General features: G+C 39.9%; 1 protein-coding gene across 3 annotated transcripts in view; it reads right to left on the bottom strand.

Annotated features, from left to right (window-relative positions):
• LOC113023063 (calcium-dependent secretion activator 1) overlaps window positions 1-22,432 on the bottom strand; it is a 359,245-nt gene that overhangs the window by 92,405 nt on the left and 244,408 nt on the right. For all 3 annotated transcript variants that reach the window (XM_080301445.1, XM_080301446.1, XM_026169137.2), the window contains exons 17-18: window positions 13,219-13,325; window positions 8,811-8,967 (exon numbers count right to left, since the gene is read on the bottom strand). In XM_080301445.1, the coding sequence (XP_080157571.1) occupies window positions 8,811-8,967; window positions 13,219-13,325 (264 nt within the window). The remainder of the gene's footprint in view (window positions 1-8,810; window positions 8,968-13,218; window positions 13,326-22,432) is intronic.

The raw sequence follows: 22,432 nt of genomic DNA, 5'->3' as shown, positions 1-22,432 counted from the left end.
CTGTAAAGCAGGACTGCGTCAGGTGGAGGTTTACCCTGGTGCAGGTGTGCCGCGGTCAGTTGAAGAATCCGCGAGTTTCTCTGTGAGTTTCCCATTACGTCGTTGCGCACTCGGTGCTTGTTTAGGGGTTTTTTTCGCTGTAAAAAGAAGTTTTCTTCCCATGCACAACGGACACTAATGTTTTTGTCACTTTTTATGGAATCAAACTCAAAGTAAGGTCAGTACTTCCACGCTTTAAAAGCTGCACGCTCATACTCTCTCCGACAATCGATATGTGATCTATTGTTGATCTGCACACAGCTGTTGTCACTAACGGCGCACTCGCTTACGTCACTGTCATGAGACATTCTCGCAAAAAAATCACAGTTTTAGTAACGCAGTAACGCAGCGTTCCTGCGGGAAAGTAACGGTAATCTAATTACCGTTTTTGCAATAGTAATCCCTTACTCTACTCGTTACTTGAAAAAAGTAATCAGATTACAGTAACGCGTTACAAGTAACGCGTTACTGCCCATCTCTGGAAACGACATGGCTGAAAAAATCGAGTGCAGAAAAGCTATAAGACATACAATGTAAAAATAAACCTCCATGTCTACCACTGCTGACTCATGTTGACACTTCGCTCAAAATGTAAAAGAACCCACCCACCACTTTAATCACATTCTGGATCTTGTTCTGACATATGGCATAGAAACTTAACAGTGTTTCCTGAAAACCTACTTTTGTCTGATAATTCTTAATAACATTTAAAATTACAATAATGGATTATAAAGCAGTGGGAAATACATTTCTTTGCAGTATATTTCTTTGTGAAAGTACTTTAGTTAAATTTTAGGATATAATTCCTGCACTTTTATCCTTTAGCTTCAGATCAGAGATACTTTACTACGTGGTATAACTCTCAAATGCACATTTAAAGCAGATACGTGTCTTTTAGACCTCATTCCTACAAGACTGCTCAAAGAAGTCCTACCATTAATTTTTGCTTCAGTAACTTAGAGGGACTAGAAAGAGTAGACTAGAAAGAGAGAGCAGATTTCTCCTATATTGGCTTATTGGCTCCATTTTACATCCCAGATCTAAAGGAAAATCCTACTCCTCACATATGAGGTCTAGAATAATCAGGCCCTGTGTCCTCTTAATGACCTCATAGTACTGTATCACCCCAATAAGCACTTCGCTTTCAGACTGCTTTACTTGTGGTTCCTACAATATTTACAAGTCGAACTGCAGGCAATGTCTTTAGCTTTCAAGCCTCTCTTCTGACACCCAGTTTGGATTTGGGAGACACATACTATTTTTATATTTAAACATTTAAAAATAATTACAAATTTTATTCTTAAGATTAACCTTAAAATTTTCATTACTTAGTTATGATGCAATAGGCCCAGCCCACTAGATGTTTCCCATGATGCACTGAGTGTTTCTTCTTCACTCACATTTTTTTCACTTACGCTTATCACCAATCTGCATTTAATTATTCGTTATTATGGTCACACTTTCTATTACAGGTAAGGAAGGGTAACAAGACAGAAACAAGAACATAATAATGTGTAATAATTTCTAAATTACTACTACTTACCAAAGTAATCACACTTAATATCCGAGTAATATTGTGCCAGCAATACTGGTTGCAGTTGAGTGATATTATCCAATTATATCAATTTCAGTGTAATAAGGGCCCAAAAACTGGTGGCAATAATGTGTAACCACAGCTTGGTAATAAAGTGGTTATAATAGGTTAACAAGGGAGAAACAAGAATGTAATAATAATTAATTCACAAATTGTAATGTTCATTTTATTTTTTATTGTATTATTATTTTTTAAATAGGACAGTTTGCATCTGTGAAATTGTTGCTCAGTGACCTGCCAGTGATATCATGCTTGCTTTAACACAAATATATTTCAAATTTTTTGAATATCTTCCTGCAGGAGAGACTGGATTTTTGGATGGTTTGAGGTCAACCAGTGATGAAGGCCTATGAAAATCTAAGGTGTTCATAAGTATTATTCTTTAAACCTTAATTATTAGCATTTTGTGTTTATTGTTCATTCCAGACTCAGTTATCAGTACCATGGTATTAAATTCCTGCTTAGAACACAAAACCCTGCGGGAGACAGACACTATCTCTACTTTTAAGATTAGGCTTCAAACTTTCCTTTTTGCTAAAGCATATAGTTAGGGCTGGACCAGGTGACCCTGAATCCTCCCTTAGTTATGCTGCAATAGACGTAGGCTGCCGGGGATTCCCATGATGCACTGAGTTTTTCCTTTCCAGTCACCTTTCTCACTCACTATGTATTAACAGACCTCTCTGCATTGAATCATATCTGTTATTAACCTCTGTCTCTCTTCCACAGCATGTCTTTATCCTGTCTTCCTTCTCTCACCCCAACCAATCACAGCAGATGGCCGCCCCTCCCTGAGCCTGGTTCTGCCGGAGGTTTCTTCCTGTTAAAAGGGAGTTTTTCCTTCCCACTGTCGCCAAAGTGCTTGCTCATAGGGGGTCATATGACTGTTGGGTTTTTCTCTGTATCTATGAAGCGCCTTGAGGCGACTTTTGTTGTGATTTGGCGCTATATAAATAAAATTGAATTGAATTGAATTGAATTGAAAAACACCTGCGACAGTTTCTAAGTTTGTATTTAAAAGGTTATTAATATGTTATTAAATAGAGATGGGCAGTTTTGCATTTTGCATTTCTGTTTCCTACTTATTACCACTCAATTACCTGTGGTACCTTCTGTGTAATAATTTCTTAATTAAGCACATTACTTTCTTGTTTCTACCTTGTTACCCTACTATTACCACTTCATAACCGAGCTGTAATAGAAAGTGCTATCATTAATATTACTCTCTCTCTTCTACAACGTGTCTTTCTTCTTCCCCTCAGCCCCAACTGGCCGTGGGTGGATGGCTGCCCCTCCCTAAACCTGATTGTTGAGGGTTTCTTTGTATTATTTGGTGTATTTACGTTACTTTGCAAAGTATAAATCAAACTGTTTTTGTGATTTGGCGCTATATAAATAAATATATAAGTAAAATGAAACTAAACTGAATAAAAGATGCCATGATGTTTCAGCCATGTCTGTTATTGTTAGGGCTTTCGTTTTGTTCTGTTGACTGAGTTTATGAATATAGTTTCTCATGCATAGTTCTTACTGCTCCAACGGCATTATTCTTCCCAAATATCTTAAAGAGTTCCTGCACGTCTCTCCATTATTATCTATCATTCTTGATATTTATAATTGAGTGATTTGTATATATTTGTGTTATGTCTTTAATTTGTAAACTGTGTAACATATTGTATTATTTAATTAGTTTAGTCTGTTAATGTTACTGTCTTTGAGAAACTGTAACCCACGTAGTTTCCTTAGGGATTAATAAAGTATTCTGATTATCAGTCTCTTTGAGTGTTAATAACAAACTGTATGTATAAAACACTGTAACAAGATGATTATAAGATGCAATCAGCACAATTTTATACAAAATTAAGGTGTCGTTAAAGTCCCAGTATTATCAAGTTTAAGCATCTCTTTTTCCAAGCACACCCAACTACTTTACATCACAACAGGTTACTCCAACTACGTTTCCCACAGAAACAATATAAGGAATCTTAACATCTGTCAGTTTCTTCACAGGAAAAAAAAATGTGGGCTTGGGGTTGACACAAACTAAAGCAGGACTATGTGCATAGGATGTTCCGAAGACAGCAAGTGCAGTTGTACAGGCCAGGTGCCAGTGCATTGGGAAAAAGTGAACATGCAAAAACAGAAAAGGAGCTCCATCTGGCTGCATGTCAGTGATATTGGAGACTTCAAAGCTAAGTGCAGAATTTGTAAAATGAGGAATGGGACATATACTACAAATTTTTTTCAGAGAGCATTTATTGTAGAATGCCAAGTTTGCAAAATGTTGTCCAGGCCTTAAAGCCAATGTATGTTCTCCCCAGTAGCAGTAAATGCATAAAAATAAGGCTTTATGACAACACTGGATTAAAAAAAAATCATCTAAACACACAAACCATTCATAATTGAATGGTTAGGCTAAAACAGAACAGCCAGCTCTTCTAAGGATGCCTAGACCAGTGTTTCCCAACTACTGTGCTGCAGCACATAGGTGTGCCATGAGAAATGATCATGTGTGCCGTGGAAGATTATCTGGTTTCACCTCATTAGTACTCTAAGCGATTGGCGTGAGTAACAGGCAGAACAATTACATTCTCTTCCACTAGAGGGCAGTACAACTACCCGCGCTAGTTAAATGGGTTGCCAACTGCAAGTAAAACAGAAGAAGACGAAGAAGAAATTACATAATAGTCATGCTGTGAGTGAGACATCTATTGCTATTAAGCGCTTCATTAAGTATTTGAAAAGAAAAACTAATCCATCTGACCTGGTTCCTGGAGAAAACCCCGACCCAGATGAAGGCCCTAGCATGAGTAGTGGTCAGAAGAAAGCGAAACTAGGGACAAACTGAGCCAATGCTATGCCTGGTGTGCTGGGAAAAATGATCGATATGTGACATTTTTGTTTGGTGGTGTGCCGTGTGATTTTTCTAATGTGAAATCTGTGCCGTGGCTCCAAAAGGTTGGGAAACACTGGCCTAGACAAAAGAGCCAAATCTTTTAAAAGAGCCCAATCTCTATAGTGATCCATGGTGCTAATTAGGCTTGAACTGTTTTAATAAATATTAATACAGCCAGCATTTCATCTGCTTAAAAAATCCGCACTGGTTTGGACAATTACAGACCCATTTCGAAACTTCCATCTATTTCTAAAATCCTCAAGAAAGTTGCTGCCTATCAGCTACTTGGACTGGTTGAGGGTAACACTATATTTGTTCCAATCCGGTCTGCAAAAACTATATTTTTATCATTTTTCCATATTAATATTTTAATATTATATTTTTACACACTTAGAGAAAGGCGAATATTTTAATTCTGCTCTATTTATTCTCGTTACTGGTGATCACGCCATTCATCTTGAAAGATTACAAAACTGGATTAATATTTCTGCAACCGATCCCATCATGCATATCTGACAGACACCTCAGAATGTAATATTACCTAGATGTCGCTGTCATAACTTCAAATATGTGAGATGCCTCAGAGCTTAGTCATTGGTCCAGTTCTTCTTTCTTATTCTACACGCTATTGCCAAAAGTATTTACTAATCTGTCTTCACATGCATATGAAGTTGATACTGTCAGCCCAGTCTTAATCCATAGGATTTAATGTGCCCACTCTCTGTAGCTATAACAGCTTAAACTCTTCTGGGAAGGCTTTCCGGAAGGCTTTGGAGTATGTTTATGGGAATATTTGACCATTCTTACAGAACTGCACAATGATATTGGCCAAGAAGCCCTCCCCTACGATCCCACACTATAATCCAGCCTCCACCAAACTGTAACTTTGTCAGCTTGCAGTCAGACAGTACTGTTCTGCTCAGCTTCAGCTACCAACTCCAGACTCATCCTTCGGGTTGCCAGATGGTGAGGCATGATTCGTCACTTCTGAGAACACATCTCCACTGCTTTAGAATCCAGTGGTGGTGTGCTTTACACCGCTGTGTCCCTACCTTTGTATTACGTTTTAGATTGTGGCTCCTAAACTTTGAAACAACCTTCCTTGTTGTCAGCAGACTCTGAACGCTTTTAGCAGCTCTTTGAAATAAACCATAAATCTCCCTTCTTTAAATTTAAATCTCCTTTCTTCTCCATTCTGATACTCAGCAGGTGTTTTCATCAGGTCTCTCTAGCAGGTCTGTATGCCTAAATGCAATGAGTTGCTTTCATGTGATTAGCTGATTAGATAGTTGTGTTAATGAGCACAGATGTAACTACAAAGTGGCTGATGAGTGTGTACCTGTGGTTTAATCACTGCAGACTTCCTCAAAGGGATTGTAAAAGCTCCCATTGTCACTATTGCATTACTGTTTTTCTTTGTTCGCAGGATAGATGCAAAGGGCACAGAAAGCAATCATAATCCCTGATAATGAATAGTGACAAAGGAGGTTGTTGTTTGTGCACTTCAATAATGGGAATGACACAGCATTTTCAATCTTTCTAAACAAGACATTGGAATCCAAGCCACATTTCCCCCGCTCTGCTGGCTCCCAACTGGTAAAAAGGCAACACTGACAAAGACCACAGGAGATAAAATGGAGGCCAGTGTGTGCTAATGTGATGCCTCACGGCTCCATGCAGTGTGCCTGCTTTTTCTCTCCCTCTCTCTCTTTCTTTTTTCTCTCCCCCTCTGAGAATGTGTGTTTGTGTTTGTGTGCATTGGCATTGGAGTCAAGGTCGATGATACACAGTAGGTGCAATGTTTGTTGTGTTCCCTGATTGCCCCTCTCCCAATTAGCCACTTGAGCGGCTGCTGTCCATTTGGATGTGTTGTGTCCAGGAGTGTGTTCGCAGGGCTTGCCATGGTCTAGCTACGACGACTTTAGACCTCATTAACTTCTTGAATGGCAGCCTGACTTTGGCACCTGACTAATGTAGTTTTTTACTGCTCCATAAGTGCACCGCTGTGGGGCAAAAGAACAGATGACCTTCTGCAAAAACATGTCACTATAATCATATACTTTTCTAACGTGCGTTTGTTATGCTGTGTGGGAAGCAGGCCTTCTGGCATGGTATATTACAAAGCATCAGGCCACATTGTCTTAACAGCATTTTGCCCTTGACACCCACAACAACCATCTTCTGTACCCAGCAGTGAACCACCCTTTCTTTTTGGACCATCATCAAACCATGTTTAATCTTTCTGAGGAACTCAGAAGGGGACCTTTTTTATGGAAGTCCAATTTAGTCAATGAAACCTAGTATATAATATCTTCTAACCAGTAGTGTTCTATCAGGACCAACAGGGCAAGCAGTGCTTGCTTAGTTAACTCTAAAAACAGACATCACTTAGAGAAATTGCTTCCACTCTGAACCCATTTCTTTCTAAGCTGTGTAGATTGCCATGACCTGGATGAATGAGAACCTTCACATTCATCCATTTTCTTATCACTTATCTGGGGCCGAGTAGCAGGGAAACAGCCCAAGCAGAGAAACCAGACCTCCCTCATCCTAGCCACCTCCCTCAGCTAACCTGGGAAACACCTCCCCAGGCCAGCCAAGAGATGTAATCTCTACAGCGTGTCCTAGGTCTGCCATCGGGCCTTCTCGCTTCAAATTTTCCAAAACAAAAAACAAACCCCGTTGGATGGACTATGACCTTTTGTGTTACAAAGGGGTTCAAATTTATAATGTTTTTTTAATAATCATAATTTAGTTCATAATTTGTTTGACCAGCTATGAATGCACATAGAGAATGCATAATTTTTTTTTTTAGTCAGTGTATTATTGCAAGCAAGCTTTCTTTTAGTGTTTCCCAGCGTAGCTATGTTCATTGCTATGCACTATAATTGGAATTCGCACACAATGACACGATGTAGCAAATGAGAAGGAGGCCAATTTCATGACACTAACAAAAGAGCATGATAATTTTTTTGTGCTCAGGTCAGTTAAGCTGAATAAGTGGACAACATTCTATCTTCTCCTTGACTCCCAACTGACACAATGAAAAGGGGAATCTTTCCCAAGGGACAATTAGCAGATTGAGTCTGCTTCGTGAAGTGTATGTGTATCTTTTGCATGGACAGTGTTCCTGCAGGCAAGTGTATGCAGTTCATTAGAGAGATGAGTGGCCTGCAGCAACCGTCGGCAACACCAACACACACACACACACACACACACACACACACACACACACACACACACACACACACACACACACACACACACACACACAAAACTGCTGTAAATATATGTACATGTTAAAAAACGTTTGGGCTCAGTAGTGTGGAGATGCTTTTTTTGCTGTTTGTCACTGATTTGTCAGTGATGTTAGTGCCAAATGAGGTTTACCTACAAAGATGCAGCAGTTGAATGTAAGAGCATTTACTCACGTAATGTACATGTACATGTACAATGGTACTGTCCTTGATTTAACTGATTATTAAGTACATTTGAAATATGCAGTGTAATTCCTATTTAATAATGCCCTCATCTTTACCTATGACCAGGGATGGCAAGAACAAATTGCAACATATGATGATTATATTCAACGTGATGCACTACTGTCAATTAAACATGCCAACAATATGAAGTTATTTAAGTTGGTCAACCTTAAAAATAAGGCAAATGTACAGTAAAGTAGTAGTGGTAGTAATATGAATGAAATCATCATAGGATGGAGGGAGCATGGTACTGCACATAGTCGTCAATTTGATTGTGGTGGATTTTTAGTCTGGACTATATTGTTGTTAATTCTTAAATGTAGTGTTTTTTTCTGAATAGGGATAAATTGAGTACAGAATTTAGACTATCACAGAGGAACTAAAATCAGGATTAGTTTTAAAGTTTCAGGTTGAATTTTTTATTACATTTTTTTTTTCTTTAGAGGCAGTAAAAAACTTTCATTAAATACTGCCCAACCAAAATTTACATTCAGTTTTTCCTGGATAAATACAGAAATATTTTAAAAACTCTTAAATACGCTGTCACAAAGAAGGTATGTGCAGTCTACTAAATAGACTATTTGTACTACAAACTGAAAAAATCTTCAGCAATTAAAAACTTATCTTCATCATTGCTTAAACAGAGCATAATGCTCAGAAGGTCTAATCCATGTGTGTATTTACTGTGTGTAATTAAGGATGTTCCCTTAGATTACACCCTTCAGACCTCCAGCCCTAGCAAAATCACTTCATCAGTCACTACATCTGAATATACTTTTTTGAATAGCCATACACTCACAGTCCATCCTCAGAAAGTCATTGAGCAGCTGGAAGAGAGGGAAACTGTCCCAGCTGTCAGGTGGCTGAACTTCAAGAGCTGCATCCATCTCGGTCGAATAGAGACACATGAAGGTCTCAGCATGTTCCACCATCAGATCTGACCACCATGCAAAGGCCTTCAGATGGAAAGAGGGGAAGAGAGCGGGGAAAAAAGTCAGAGGTAAGTATGGAGCTGAGAGTGTAAGAAGACAGTTAATGCAGTATGAGCGACCCCACTGGACACATCTTTGAGAATTTGGAGATTTATTTCATCTTTAGCCTCTACAGGAAATGAGATTCAAAGGCTCTCACACACTTTTCATCATATGAAATCAAGTTGTTGCCTCAATGACTTTACTGCACAATCTCCGGGGAGGGATTCTTCACCACTCGGAACAGAAACACCAAGAGTGTGGAAAAAAAATCACATGCTTTCTGTTGTCCCACAGAGGAAACAGCAGCAGCTCCTTGACAGACTTGGCAGGGACCTACTTAAACACTCACCCGCAGCTTCTTCAGCAAGTCAATCAAAAGAAAGGAGCTGTTGAACTGTGCCACACTTGTATCTCCCCATCAAATATGTGCAGTGCAGTGACTGGTCGCAACCTGGCTACTCTCATCAAATACACTGAGTTTTCTCCAGGCACCCTTACTCTTGCCAGGCCTTTTAAGAGGGACCCTGAGGATCCAAACTGTTTGTCTATTCACACCAAGCTTTTAACACTGTCATTTGAATGTTCTCTCTAGTACTGGAAGTGGTGTGGGAGGGTGGTATACTGGGAGCAGTTAGCAGCGGATGAATCACATTCAGTTAGTGCCAGTCATTGTTTTTGTAATCATCAGTCTTGTTATTACAATAAAAAACATTCCCCTGCAAATTTTGCAAGCTTACTCACTTATAAAGAAATGCACAGTCTCTAATTTTGTTTGTTTCATTTTAATGAGGAGAGACAGATTACCAACCAGAAATACTACGAAATAAAAAAATCATTTGCATCTCATTGAGCCAAGTAAGTGTTTGATTCCCAACAAAACATAACTTAGTAATTGGTGGAGAAACTTGGCAAGCACAGTGGTAGGACATTTACTGTAGTTGGTCACCAAGAGGGGATTTTGACCCACTCCTCTTTGAAGAAACTCTCTAAATCCTTTAGGTTTCTGGGCTGCTGCATGGGAACTCAAAGCTTAAGATCCCTCCACAAATGTCCTACAGGAGGTCCTCCAAGACGTTTCATGCCCCCATCCATTGGCCCCTCAAACTTAAAAACGAACCTGGTGGGCCCCCACCTTTCTCATGATCATCCTCAACTAATGAGGCAAGATCTTGCATGAAGCTGATCATTTCATATTTTTGTCATTTCCAGATAATTGTACCAAAGTTGTCACTTTCTCACCAACCTTCTGCTGATGCCTCGTGCAGGTCTACAGTCTTGTTTCAAACAAACTGCCTTGGCTGCTCCAAAATGCCTTGTGTAGATGAGCTAGTGAAACAAACTGATGAGCCTTTGTGTCTTGTGATACAACATAGATACTCTTCACTACACAAGGTTGTAATCATCGATATCCTCCCATCCGTCCACTGCTAGAAATTTCTTTTTGAACAAATCCACTCTTTCACATTTGCATGTTTTTTTCCCTCTGTCCAGATGCAGCATTGTGCACCATCCTTTCAATTCAATTCAATTTTATTTACATAGCGCCAAATCACAATAACACATTGTACAGTAGATCGTACAATAATACATACAGAGAAAAACTCAACAATCATATGACCCCCTATGAGCAGCACTTTGGTGACAGTGGGAAGGAAAAACTCCCTTTTAACAGGAAGAAACCTCCAGCAGAACCAGGCTCAGGGAGGGGCGGGGCCATCTGCTGCAACCTTTTACTTATAACCACATGTTAGCACAGTGTTTATGTGCTAATAGAGAAATAATTTCCTTGTAACTAAAACAGATTCTGAAGAAGAATGTAAGCATCTACCCAAGGCATTTTGTGGAGGGTATATAACAGCTGTGGCAGTTTGTTTGAAACAACTGCAATCTCCACATTTCAACTATTTCAACTATTTCAACTATTATATCATTTCAACTTTTTTCACAAAATAGTAAAAAAAAAAAAACTGTTGCAGTTTTACAATGAATTTTATAACTTAATTCCAGTTATTAGGATTAGAGTGCAAAGTCTAAGTCAAGTTAAAGCTGGTGATTACATGAGAGGAAAACCAACCCCAATTCCAAAGCAAGGGTGCTGTGTAACATATATTAGTAAAAACAGAATGCAACATTCTTCAATGTCATAAACTTATATTTTATCCACAAAATAACATGGAAAACATATCAAATCAACATGTCTCAATAAAGCTGGGAGACAGGCGTGTTTATCACTTTAGCTTCCCATCTCCTTTTAACAACAGTCAGTAAACATCTGGGACCTCAAGAGACAGATTTCCGGACTTTTGGGAGGGGAATGTTACGCCATTCTTGTCTGATAAGATGCTAGGAAGCATATGGCAGCGAAAACATATAAACTAACAAACAAGCAAAAAGTTCCTGACTTTAACTGATTTAATTATATGTACATTTTTCATATAATAGTAAAACGTACAATGTGAAATGTTACATTTATTATAATCTGGCCAAATTAAATGTACTTGACTGGTATATATTCAGTTTAAACCAAGTACACTTTTCTTAATGATTCATTATTTAAATCAGTTCACTTTGCTTGGTGTTTATTGGGGGTAAAGAATCAGTTTTTGAGTGACCGCTATACACTGTGGATATACCTTCAGCATTGATGTCCAAGCGGCTGTTGCCATGGGCAATAATCTACTCCCATACCATCAGAGATGCAGACTTTTGAACTCCTCACATATAATAAGCCATTTGGTCCGTGTGCTATTTTTTCCAAGAGGTTGAGGTGCCCACATTTGATGTGTCTGACCACAGAATAGTTTTCCAGTTTGCTTTAGTCCATTTTAAATGAGCTCAGGCCCAGAGACTTCCTGAATCACTTTATTTCTGAAAGTGCTGCCTGAGACCTGAAGGCCATGGTTAGCCAATACTGATTTTTGGCCTTAAGCCTCTAAATGTTTTAATGTTACTGTATATTCAACATTCTCACAATTTAGAGTATTATATTTTAAATTTACATTTGACACAGTATCCTAAATTTTGAAGAATTAGGGTTGTACATGGATAAACCAGGATCAAAAACTCAAGAGAAAATAAACTGTAACAGAATATTTCAACACGTTTGGGCTGGAGTCATGTACACTGGTTTAAAGTTTCACTGGAGCAGCAGGGAAAGGAATTTTGCTGAAATGCAAGGGGCATGGTCATAGTGTGAAAGATGGCTCATATCCTCCATTATGTGTGCTGAAAGGTCCAAAGCAAATTTGTTTAAAAAAGGAAGGATGAGAAACACCCTCACCAAACTTACTTGGTGGATTTACTGAAAAGAACATGTACATCTCCATGATAGATGAATTACTGAGTAGGATAAGTAAATGTCAATGACTAAACACAATAAACATGCTGTTATATTCTGGGATGATTTGTGGTAGGCTCTTAGAAAGCAAAGTACATCGTTAGAATATAGGAAAATCTGTTTTCCCCCTTGCTTTCTCCAAACATACTAGCTTAATGCTTTGGACAAATAAACACACTGCCTAAGTACTTGTGTCTGCTCTTCAATAATGAAGGCAAAACTGTTGCAAGCTTCGAATCTAACGAGCACCTCTCCAAGTACTTGAATGGCAGTGACAACAAGCTGAAATGGGTTTGTGTCATTGTTGAAAAGGGAAATATTAATATTCCTCAACAACAATAGCTGTGTCAATAAGTGCATGCACAGGTTCTATGGGTATATTGAGGGTAGGGTAGGGAATGGGGTATATGGCACCAAGACAATCACATACCTCTTTTCCCTGTTCAAACAATTCCCCGCAAAACAAATAAGTGATTGGAATAAAAAGTAGAGAAGCAGTAAGTCAGCTTTGTTTTAGTTACAGAAAAGTGACAAAAATGTAGCTAAACAGCACAGCATACACAGCAGAGCAAAGCGTTTCCCCTGCTTTTATAAACCTACTTGCACTTTAGAATATGTACTTTGTGGCCTATTGTGCAGATAACATGGAGAATGATAGTTTAACGCAGGTAGGTAGCAGTGAGAAGCTTTGTATTTATCATTCAAGTAAAGTTATACAACTACCTAACTTCAGTCTGCAACGAGACAAAAAAACGTGTTCAGTTTATCTTTGAAAACAAATGTTGAGGAGCTCTGTAGACCTTTTTATTTTAACATTGCATTGGAGACAAATATGTAGAACGTCTACAATGGAGTAGGGACATGGTGTGGCTATATGCATGTACCAGCACACTGACCTCAGCATGATGTTCCTCATTCTGCTGAAGCACCTCAATCACCAGCTCAGCCAAACGGATCGTGTCCTCCAGTTTTTTGGCAGGGGTGGCAAGCCTTCCCACATTTTCTGAAGCACAAAGGTCAAAGATCAGTGTGGATACCCTCTAGGTGTGATCACAATCTGTTCTTAATTTCATAAGCCTCTATCCATGCAACCCAAAGTGTATGACACTAGGCAGTGCTATAACAGAGCTTTTCCATATTTACTAATAGTAAATCAGCTTTATTCTTAATCAAAGCTATAAATGAAAGTAGAAGTTTGATTAATAACTTATATGAGAAATGGGTCCCCAATAGGAAGGACTTTTGTCCAATTGATCTTCCTGACTTAACTTCAGTAATTACTTTCTCCCAACCATATCATCTGCCCCATTCCTATAAGACTGCTCAAAGACGTCGTACTCTTAATTAATGCTTCAATCTTAAATATGATCAGAAATCATTCCTGCCTGTGGCCGTCTCCCTGTACAATTCCTCCATCCACTACACTGTAAACACTGCAATAGTTACATCCTTTCTGCACACACTCTTACTTACTTGGTAATATTGCTGTCAATTTCCGTGATATTTATTTCTAATTATATCTGCCAACCCTGGATATTTATTATTTGGTGATTTGTATACGTTGTGCTATTCCTTATATCTTAACATATTGTCTTGTTAAATAGGTTGGTCTATTTTTGTTAATGTTACTGTACTGGAGCAACTGTAATAGCTCACATAAGTTCCCTAGGGATTAATAAAGTATGCTGATTCTGATTCTGATATTAACGGGCTGTTTACCAAGGGCCTTTAGGCTAGCAGTACTACTTTTAAGATTAGGCTTAAAACGTTCCTTTTTGACAAAGCGCATTGCAAGGGCTAGATCAGGTGACCCTGAATCATCACATCATGGGAGTCCCCCAGGAGCCTAGGCCTCTTGCACTATAATTGATTGTTTCCTACTTCACCTTTTTCCCCACTTACCATGTGTTTATACACCACACATCATTTAATCAATAGTTGTTATTAACCTCTGGCTCTTTTCCACAGCGTGTTTTCGTTCTATCTCCACTTAACAATATCCAGTTGTTGTAGATGGCCACCCCTCCATGACCCTGTCTACTTCCTGTTAAGAGGGAGTTTTTCCTTCCCACTGTCACCAAAGTACTTGCTCATATGGGGTCATCAGATTGTTGGGCTTTCTCTGTATTTTTGTAATGTCTTTACTTTAGAATATAAAGAGTCTTGAGGGAACTGTTGTTATGATTTGGCACTATATCACTAAAAATGAAGTTGAATAATAGCTTTGTAGGAATAAATATTAGGAAGCTGCAGGCATTGGCACCATGACGTGGCACTGAAGAATATTACAGTGAATAAATTATTCAATTTAATTACAGCACATCAACTATATTGTTTTTTTCCCGGTATTGTTTTTGAAATCTTTGCATTTATCATTTCATTTTTTATTTTTAGTTTTTGCAATGCAAGTTATGCAATTTATTTATTCAATAATTTTAAAGACTTGTGTATACTTCCATAGACAGCCATTTGTACACGCACGGCCAAAGTTTCATAGTTTCAAATTCTCATTTGTTCCAGTATGAAAAAATTCAGGTACCAAAAATCAGATTTTTGAGTGTAATGTTTGTATGTCCAATTTATGCACAAATCTGTGCATAAATTGGACATACGCTCTATAAGTTCAGGACAGCCATTGTCTGATGCATGAGCCAGTTTCAGCCAAGCCTTAGTTCTTATGTCGTCACTCCTATATAAACACTATGGAAAGCTGCTCCTTTCTGACTTTCTCTTTGTACAAAATTGTTTACGTTTCTTAAGTCAGACTTTCTCGCAGATTGCATGCAGATTGCGCACACCTACTGGTTCAGAATAATTATGATTTACAAACATATGAAAAACAGAAATAGTCACATGCTTCATAAATGAAATAACTTTGCATACACAATTGTTTTTACACAGGGTAAGAACAGTTCCACAGACATATTGGTAAATAAAGTCCAATGATCCCAAACACACCAACAGAATGGCTGAAAAAGAAAAGAACACAGATAAAGGGATGGCCCAGTCAAAAGTCCAGACCTCAGCCTATTTGAAATGCTGTGGTGGGAACTGAAGAGAGCTTTAACAAATGCCCAAAAACCTCAATGAACTGAAGTGATATTGTACAGATGAGTGGACCAAGGCAATGTGAGGGACTATTAAATTAACACAGAGAAGAATTTGTTGCTAAAGGTTGTTCTAAAAGCTGAATGATTAGGTGCACTTCTTCACAGATTGATTCTTCATTTTGGCTTTATTCTTCTTAAATAGTGAAATGGTTTCATACCTGCGGTTAGATTAAGGACAAGATCTTTTTAAGATCTTTTTTAAATGATGCCCTGATATGGAAAACATTTTTCGACATGATTGTACGTTATCTTCTAAGAACAAAGTTTTTAATCGACATCTTCTTACTTTATTCTTAGCCCTGTTTGTTTTTTCAGTCTTGTGTAAAGTACGGCTGTTTCAAGATATAAAACAGTCTTTCAAATATAACACACACCACAACCTCGATAACCTTTATCTTCATGGAGCTAAACAAACCTACAATTGTGTATAACCAAACCCATCTTCCTACATGGAGAAACCAATAAAACCCAGGCTTACTGCTGTGGAGTGTCTCATCAACGAAGCTGCATTAAAAGATCAGCTTGTGCACCCAGTCTGAAACAATGGGTTTACCACCTTGTTCTTTACCACCAACATTAAATAGGTCTTTATTAGCTATACTTTTGTTACTTTCTGCACATTTGGTTCTTGTTTCCCAGCCTCCTGCTTTATGCCTGTGTGTTGTTTCCCAAAATATTTGCTGACTTTTTTGTTAAAGAGACTGAAGAGCACAGCTGGCTTAACTCATTAACCCCTTATAGCCTGAAATACAAAATCATTGCAAGAAATTTCTTTTTTTAAATGGAGAGTTTATTGTTAAAAGAAAAAATTATCTCCATGTATGACTTTTAATTTGTATCGTATTTGCTATATCTGCCTTTTTTTTAAAATGCTTATAAATGTATTGTGCAATTTATTTTGATTTTTCAGGAGGGAAAGAAATCATACTGGTGATGTAATAGAAGTCTCAAAAAAAACCAAAACCCTGTATCTATCGAATATTATGGAGTTAAGGGGTTAAATCCAAACAGAGAACTGCTACAACAACAATAACAAGGCCGTCCCAGTAGCCCACCTCTCTGCCCACTCTCCATCAAATCCCTCTGTCTCTCCCTGGATTGCTGCTTGCCAATCCAATGCCCCTAAAAGTCATCTACTCTGGAAAATAACTAGGAAGACTTCAGAAACACATCAGCACACACTTGTGTGCTTAAATCTTGCAATCCTAAACTTCACTTCATTAACTTCCTTTCTCTTCTCCTGCAGACCTCCTTGCTTCCAACCAGTTGAGATTATTCATCCTAAGCCATTAACCAATCTTTGATCGTCAGTGGTTTTAGTCCTCTCAGTCCGCTGCTGCTGCACATCCTCAGTAACATCTCTTAATTAAATCAAAACCAGAAATCCACAGCATCTTGACCAGTGTTAGCTTCCAGTCTTTTCTTCTGTAGACCTCTCTCCTCTGCACTGGTTGGCATTATTCCATCTAAAGTTGGTTAATAACATCATTATAATTAAATGTCATGTTTATTCCCTTAACTTTCTTTTAAAACAGTCATCGGGTTGTTTGTACGGAGCCCCGCAGGGGACATGGGAGAGAAAAAAATTAAGACGGACTTTTGCGAGATCTCGCAAAAGTCCGTCTTAATTTTTTTTCCGTATGTTTGAGTGCTGCTCATTTTAAAACATTTTGTCAAAGGCATCTTTGTGTATCTATACTTGAGAAACATTGTCATTTATTTTAACTAATTAAATTGTTTTCAAGGAAATCGTAAATGTTTAGCATATAGAAATAGAAGATATGGTACACTCAGTAGTGTAATTCTGCTGAGAACATACACATGACACAGAAACTGCTTTAACTTGAAAATGTCACCGACTCCACTCAGACCACGTGCTGGTAGAGTTGTGGCTCAGTGATGAACAACACAGCAAGCTGATGAGAGATAGCATTTGTATAACAGCAGACTAACATGGCTGAGTCTGCAGAACACTGTGACAAAGTGGAGAAGCAGTTGTAATTCTCTCCATTTGTCCCATATGTGTTTACCTTTTTTTTGCACATTGTACACATTATTCTGTTTCTATGTATTTGCTATGATTTGCTATTTGTCAAGTAACATTGCTTCACTCACTATCCCGGGTTTGTTTGTGTAAGCGTTTTGTTGCCGGCAAATCAAACATTCTGCAAATTAAGACAAATACTAAGTTATGTTTCTTTATACTTTATTATGTTACAGATTAAGTCATTTGTTCATACTTACTCTGTTTGTCTTTTCAGTCATCATGAGTGTCAGGTGTGGGGAAACGCCCGCTTGGCATTTCCTCATTTTAAAGTCCTGATCATGTCACACATGACATCATCAGGTCAAACCATGTGGAGGGGTTTCTTTTTCCAGAGAGATGCTTCCTTTTGTTTGTGTTAATGTTTAAAGGGATTTGTTGAATGTTTTTCCTTTTGTTAATACTGCCATTTAGTTGTGTAAATGTGCATATTAGAAGTGTGTAGAGGTTTTGTGTTTTTAGATAACCTGAGTAGAGTTTTAGATCCCTCAGTCAACTGAGGGATCTAAAACTCTACTCAGGTTATCTAAAAACAATCTCCAATTGCCCAGCCAGTACCACTCACTCAAGTGAGTGGTACTGGCTGGGCAATTGGAGGGAAATTGATGGCCCTATTTAAAGCCAGTCTCTACCAGATGCAGGAGAGAGGAGAGGTGAGCTGTGTCACCAGAGCCATGTTATGTTGAGTTTTGTTAAATGAATTGATTTGGGGAAAGTTTTGTTAAGTTATGAAAAGTTTTGTTAAGTTAAATGAATTGATTTGGGGAAAGTTTTGTTAAGTTATACGTTAAATTAAGTTCACTGCAAATAAATTGCTCACCTTGGAAACCCAAAATGTCTGCATAGTCCGCTTCCCTACCACCTTCCTTGACGTTCGAGTGTGACTACTTCAAAAATGGTGGCAGCAGTGGCTCCAGGCCAGTAGGTAGCAGCAATGCAGAAAGGGGCCAGACCAAAAAAGCACCAAGTGCCAATGGACTCTGCAAGTGAGGAGCCTCCAGTGCTCAATCAGCTAGAGGAAGCAGAGCAAGAGCAAGGTACTGAACTGCATAGCCTTGCTGAACTTTCAAACCTCCTGCGTGGTTTTATGAGGCAACAAAGCGACAGAGAGGCCCAATGGGAACTGGAGAAGCAGCGGCAGGAAGATCGCTGGCGGAAAATTCAGCACCTGTTCACTCAGCTCCAGCAGGAAGTGCAATCAGAACGTCGAGAGCATCAGCTGTTGGTGGAAGGTGCAACAGCAGATTCAGAGACACGTTTGAGGCCTACTGCGGAGCATCCAGCAATGCCTCAGTTACAATCTAACGTCATGGAGGCCGCAACAGCATCTCAGTCTGCCTCCTTAACAAGACCACCAGTTTGGAAATGGCCTAAAATGCAGCCTTATAATGAGGACGAAGACATTGAGCATTACCTAACAACCTTTGAGAGGATCGCAAGCGGGTGCCAGTGGCCACACGAGGATTGGGCATTACATCTTGCTCCACTTCTCACTGGTAAGGCACGAGCTGCTTTTGTAGCCATGGACATTGATGAGATTATGGACTATGTAAAGGTGAAGAAAGCTGTTCTTGAAAAGTTTGAAATATGTGCAGAGACTTACAGACTCCGATTTCGCTCCACTACGTTGGGCGATGGCGAGACACCTAAAGAGTTAAGGACACGCTTGAAAGAACTGTATGATAAGTGGATAGTTCCAAGAGAAAAGTCCAAAGATGAAATAGGTGACGTCATTGTTTTAGAGCAGTTCCTGAGAGTTCTCAATCCTGAACTGCGCACGTGGATAAAGGAGCATAACCCAACCACGTCTAAGCAAGCAGCAGAGCTGGCTGACGCTTTTCTTGCAGCCCGTCGGCCACTAAAGAACTATGCAAGTCCCAAACAATTAGCCCCTGTAATAGCAGGTAGGACAGAGAGTGGTAACAGTCAAAAAACTAGGAATTTCAGGCAGGGCCCCCATAATTCCACTAGTAGTCGGGCTAGGGAAATCAAGCAACGTGGACCTTTAGTGTGTCACTCCTGTGGTCAAACAGGTCACTTTAGGGCAGATTGTCCAAGTCAGACTGTCAGTAACACATATATGTGCTTTTCTTCAAGGGGTGTCGAAGATGAAGTTGAGTCTTCAGCGCCCTCTTCTCAGCATGAGCGCACCACATGCGTTTTTATTGAGGAAAAGCCATGTGTGGCTCTTCTGGATTCAGGAAGCAGCCGTACCTTGGTTAGGCAGGAATGTCTTCCTAGGGATGCTACATTTTGTGGCAAGGTAAAAATTTGGTGTGTTCACGGTAATGATGTGGATTACCCAATTGCCAACATTAATATTCAGATTGACGGCAAGCTGTATTTACTTTCCGTGGGAGTTATGAGTAAACTGCCATATCAGGTTGTGTTGGGCCGTGATCTTCCCATTTTGCGAGATCTGATAGCCAGGGGAGAGGAAATCAACCCAAGTGTTACAGCTGAGTCTATGGTAGCAGTCACCAGGTCAAAATATAAGCATCACGCGGAAGAAGGTTTAGGTTGGGGTGAATTTCCTTTCGCTAACAGTGATGTTCCTGATTTTGAAGGATTAAGTCAGGGTCGCATAAGAAAGAGCAGAGCCGAGAGACGACAGGCTAAGCTGAATGGGACAAAGTTCACTGAACCAGTTCCAGTGCCACAATGTGATGAATTACTAGTCGTACCTGATGAAATAGCTCAGCTTCAAAGAGAGGATCCATCTCTAGCTCCCCTGTTTTTAAAGAGTGTCACAAACACAACAGAGGTCACTGAGAGAGGCAGAGAGCTATTTTTCCTAAAGGGCGAGCTATTATATCGCCGTAGTAGGGTTGGAGACCAGTTGGTTGTGCCTAAGAGTTTAAGATCCACAGTACTGCAGTTAGCTCACTCAGTCCCTTGGGCAGGACACCTGGGTCAAGCCAAAACCTTCTCTCGTATGTCAACTAGATTTTACTGGCCACAGCAGTTTACGGACACTGTGCAGTTTTGCAAGTCTTGTCCCGAGTGTCAGTTAACAGCACCCGGAAGGAAAGGTGACAGGGCTCCCCTGATCCCTATGCCAGTCATAGACACCCCGTTCTCTCGTGTTGCGATGGACATCATAGGCCCATTAGAGAGGAGCAGTGCAGGGCACAGGTGTATTTTGGTAGTGTGTGACTACGCTACAAGATATCCCGAGGCTTTCCCCTTAAAAAAGGTTAAAGCTCGTCAGATTGCCAACTGCTTAATACAAATGTTCTCGAGGGTAGGCATCCCAAAAGAAATCATTACTGATCAAGGGTCCAACTTTACATCTAACTTCATGAGAGAAGTCTATAGATTGCTGGGGATCAAAGGTATTAAGACAACTCCCTACCACCCACAAACAGATGGCCTTGTTGAACGTTTCAACAAAACCCTTAAAGCTATGTTGAGGAAGTTTGTGATAGATACAGGAGCGGATTGGGACCAGTGGCTTCCTTTCTTGCTCTTTGCCTACAGAGAGGTACCTCAAGCTTCCACAGGGTTTTCTCCTTTCCAGCTCTTGTATGGCCACGCTGTCCGGGGTCCCCTTGATGTGTTGAAAGAAGCTTGGGAGGCTCCAAATCCCAGAAAACAATGCAATGTTCTTTCATATGTACTGAAAATGAGAGATAAGCTTGAGGAGCTCCAAGAGCTGGCCAATACTCATCTGGTTGGTGTCCAACAACGTCAGAAGCAGAGTTATGACAAAGCAGCTCGTAGGAGGATTTTTCAAGAGGGACAAAAGGTTTTGCTGCTTCTTCCATCATCTGAGAACAGTCTCCTTGCCAAGTGGCAGGGACCGTATGTGATCAGTAGGAAAGTGGGTCCAGTTACCTATGAACTGTACATGCCTGAGCGTCGCAAGAAGCATCAGATATTTCATGTCAATTTGTTGAAAGAATGGTGTGATCGGCCAGCATCTTCACTAGAGTGTTGGGCTCGTGCCGTGGTCGAAGAGGAGGAACCACGGGAGCTGTTCTTTCCTTCTCCAGCAGGTCAACAACTAGTTCCTGATGTGAGTCATCTTACTTCCAAACAACAGACAGAGGTGAAAGCAATTATGCCTGCTGATCTTTTTAGCACCAAACCAGGTTGCACCAATCTCATCCAACATGAGATACGTCTCCACTGTCCCAATCAAAAACCTATTAGGGACACCACCTCACGGGTTCCTGCGAAGCTGATGCCAGCATTAAAACAAGAGGTGGAAGACATGCTTGACATGGGGGTCATTGAGCCATCTAGAGGTGAGTGGTGTAGTCCAGTGGTTCTAGTGCCGAAGAAAAATGACCCTAAACAGAGATTTTGTGTGGATTTCTCTAAACTCAATGCTGTTTCTGCTTTTGATGCTTATCCGATGCCAAGAGTAGAGGAACTGATTGAGCGTTTGGGGAACGCTAAGTATCTTACGACATTAGACCTTTGCAAGGGCTACTGGCAAGTACCTTTGACTGAGTCTTCGAAAGATTTGACAACTTTTAGAGTTCCCAGTGGACTTTATCGCTTCAGAACAATGCCTTTTGGTCTGCACGGTGCACCAGCCACATTTCAGAGGTTGGTGGACGAGGTTTTGAGAGGTGCAGATGGGTATGCTGCAGCATACATTGATGACATTGTGGTGTTTAGCGAGACCTGGGAGGATCATGTTCAGCATCTTTCTGATGTCTTTCAACGGATTAAGAGAGCCGGGCTTGTCATAAATGCACACAAATGTCACATTGCTAAGTCTGAGGTGGAGTACTTGGGTTACGTCATCGGGGGTGGGGTCATCCGCCCTCAGGTGTCAAAGATTGAAGCCCTGAGTGCCTACCCACCTCCTACGACCAAACGGAAAGTGAAATCGTTTTTGGGTCTGGCGGGGTGGTATCGCCGCTTCATTCCCAACTTCTCTGCTAGAGCAGCAGTCCTTAGTGACCTTACTCGCAAATCTAGCCCCACAAAGGGTAAATGGAC

Source organism: Astatotilapia calliptera, chromosome 5 (genome assembly GCF_964374335.1).
Source record: "Astatotilapia calliptera chromosome 5, fAstCal68.1, whole genome shotgun sequence".
Lineage (NCBI taxonomy): Eukaryota > Metazoa > Chordata > Actinopteri > Cichliformes > Cichlidae > Astatotilapia > Astatotilapia calliptera.
Note: the sequence above shows the minus strand (reverse complement) of the source record. Positions and strands in the feature narration are given on the sequence as shown.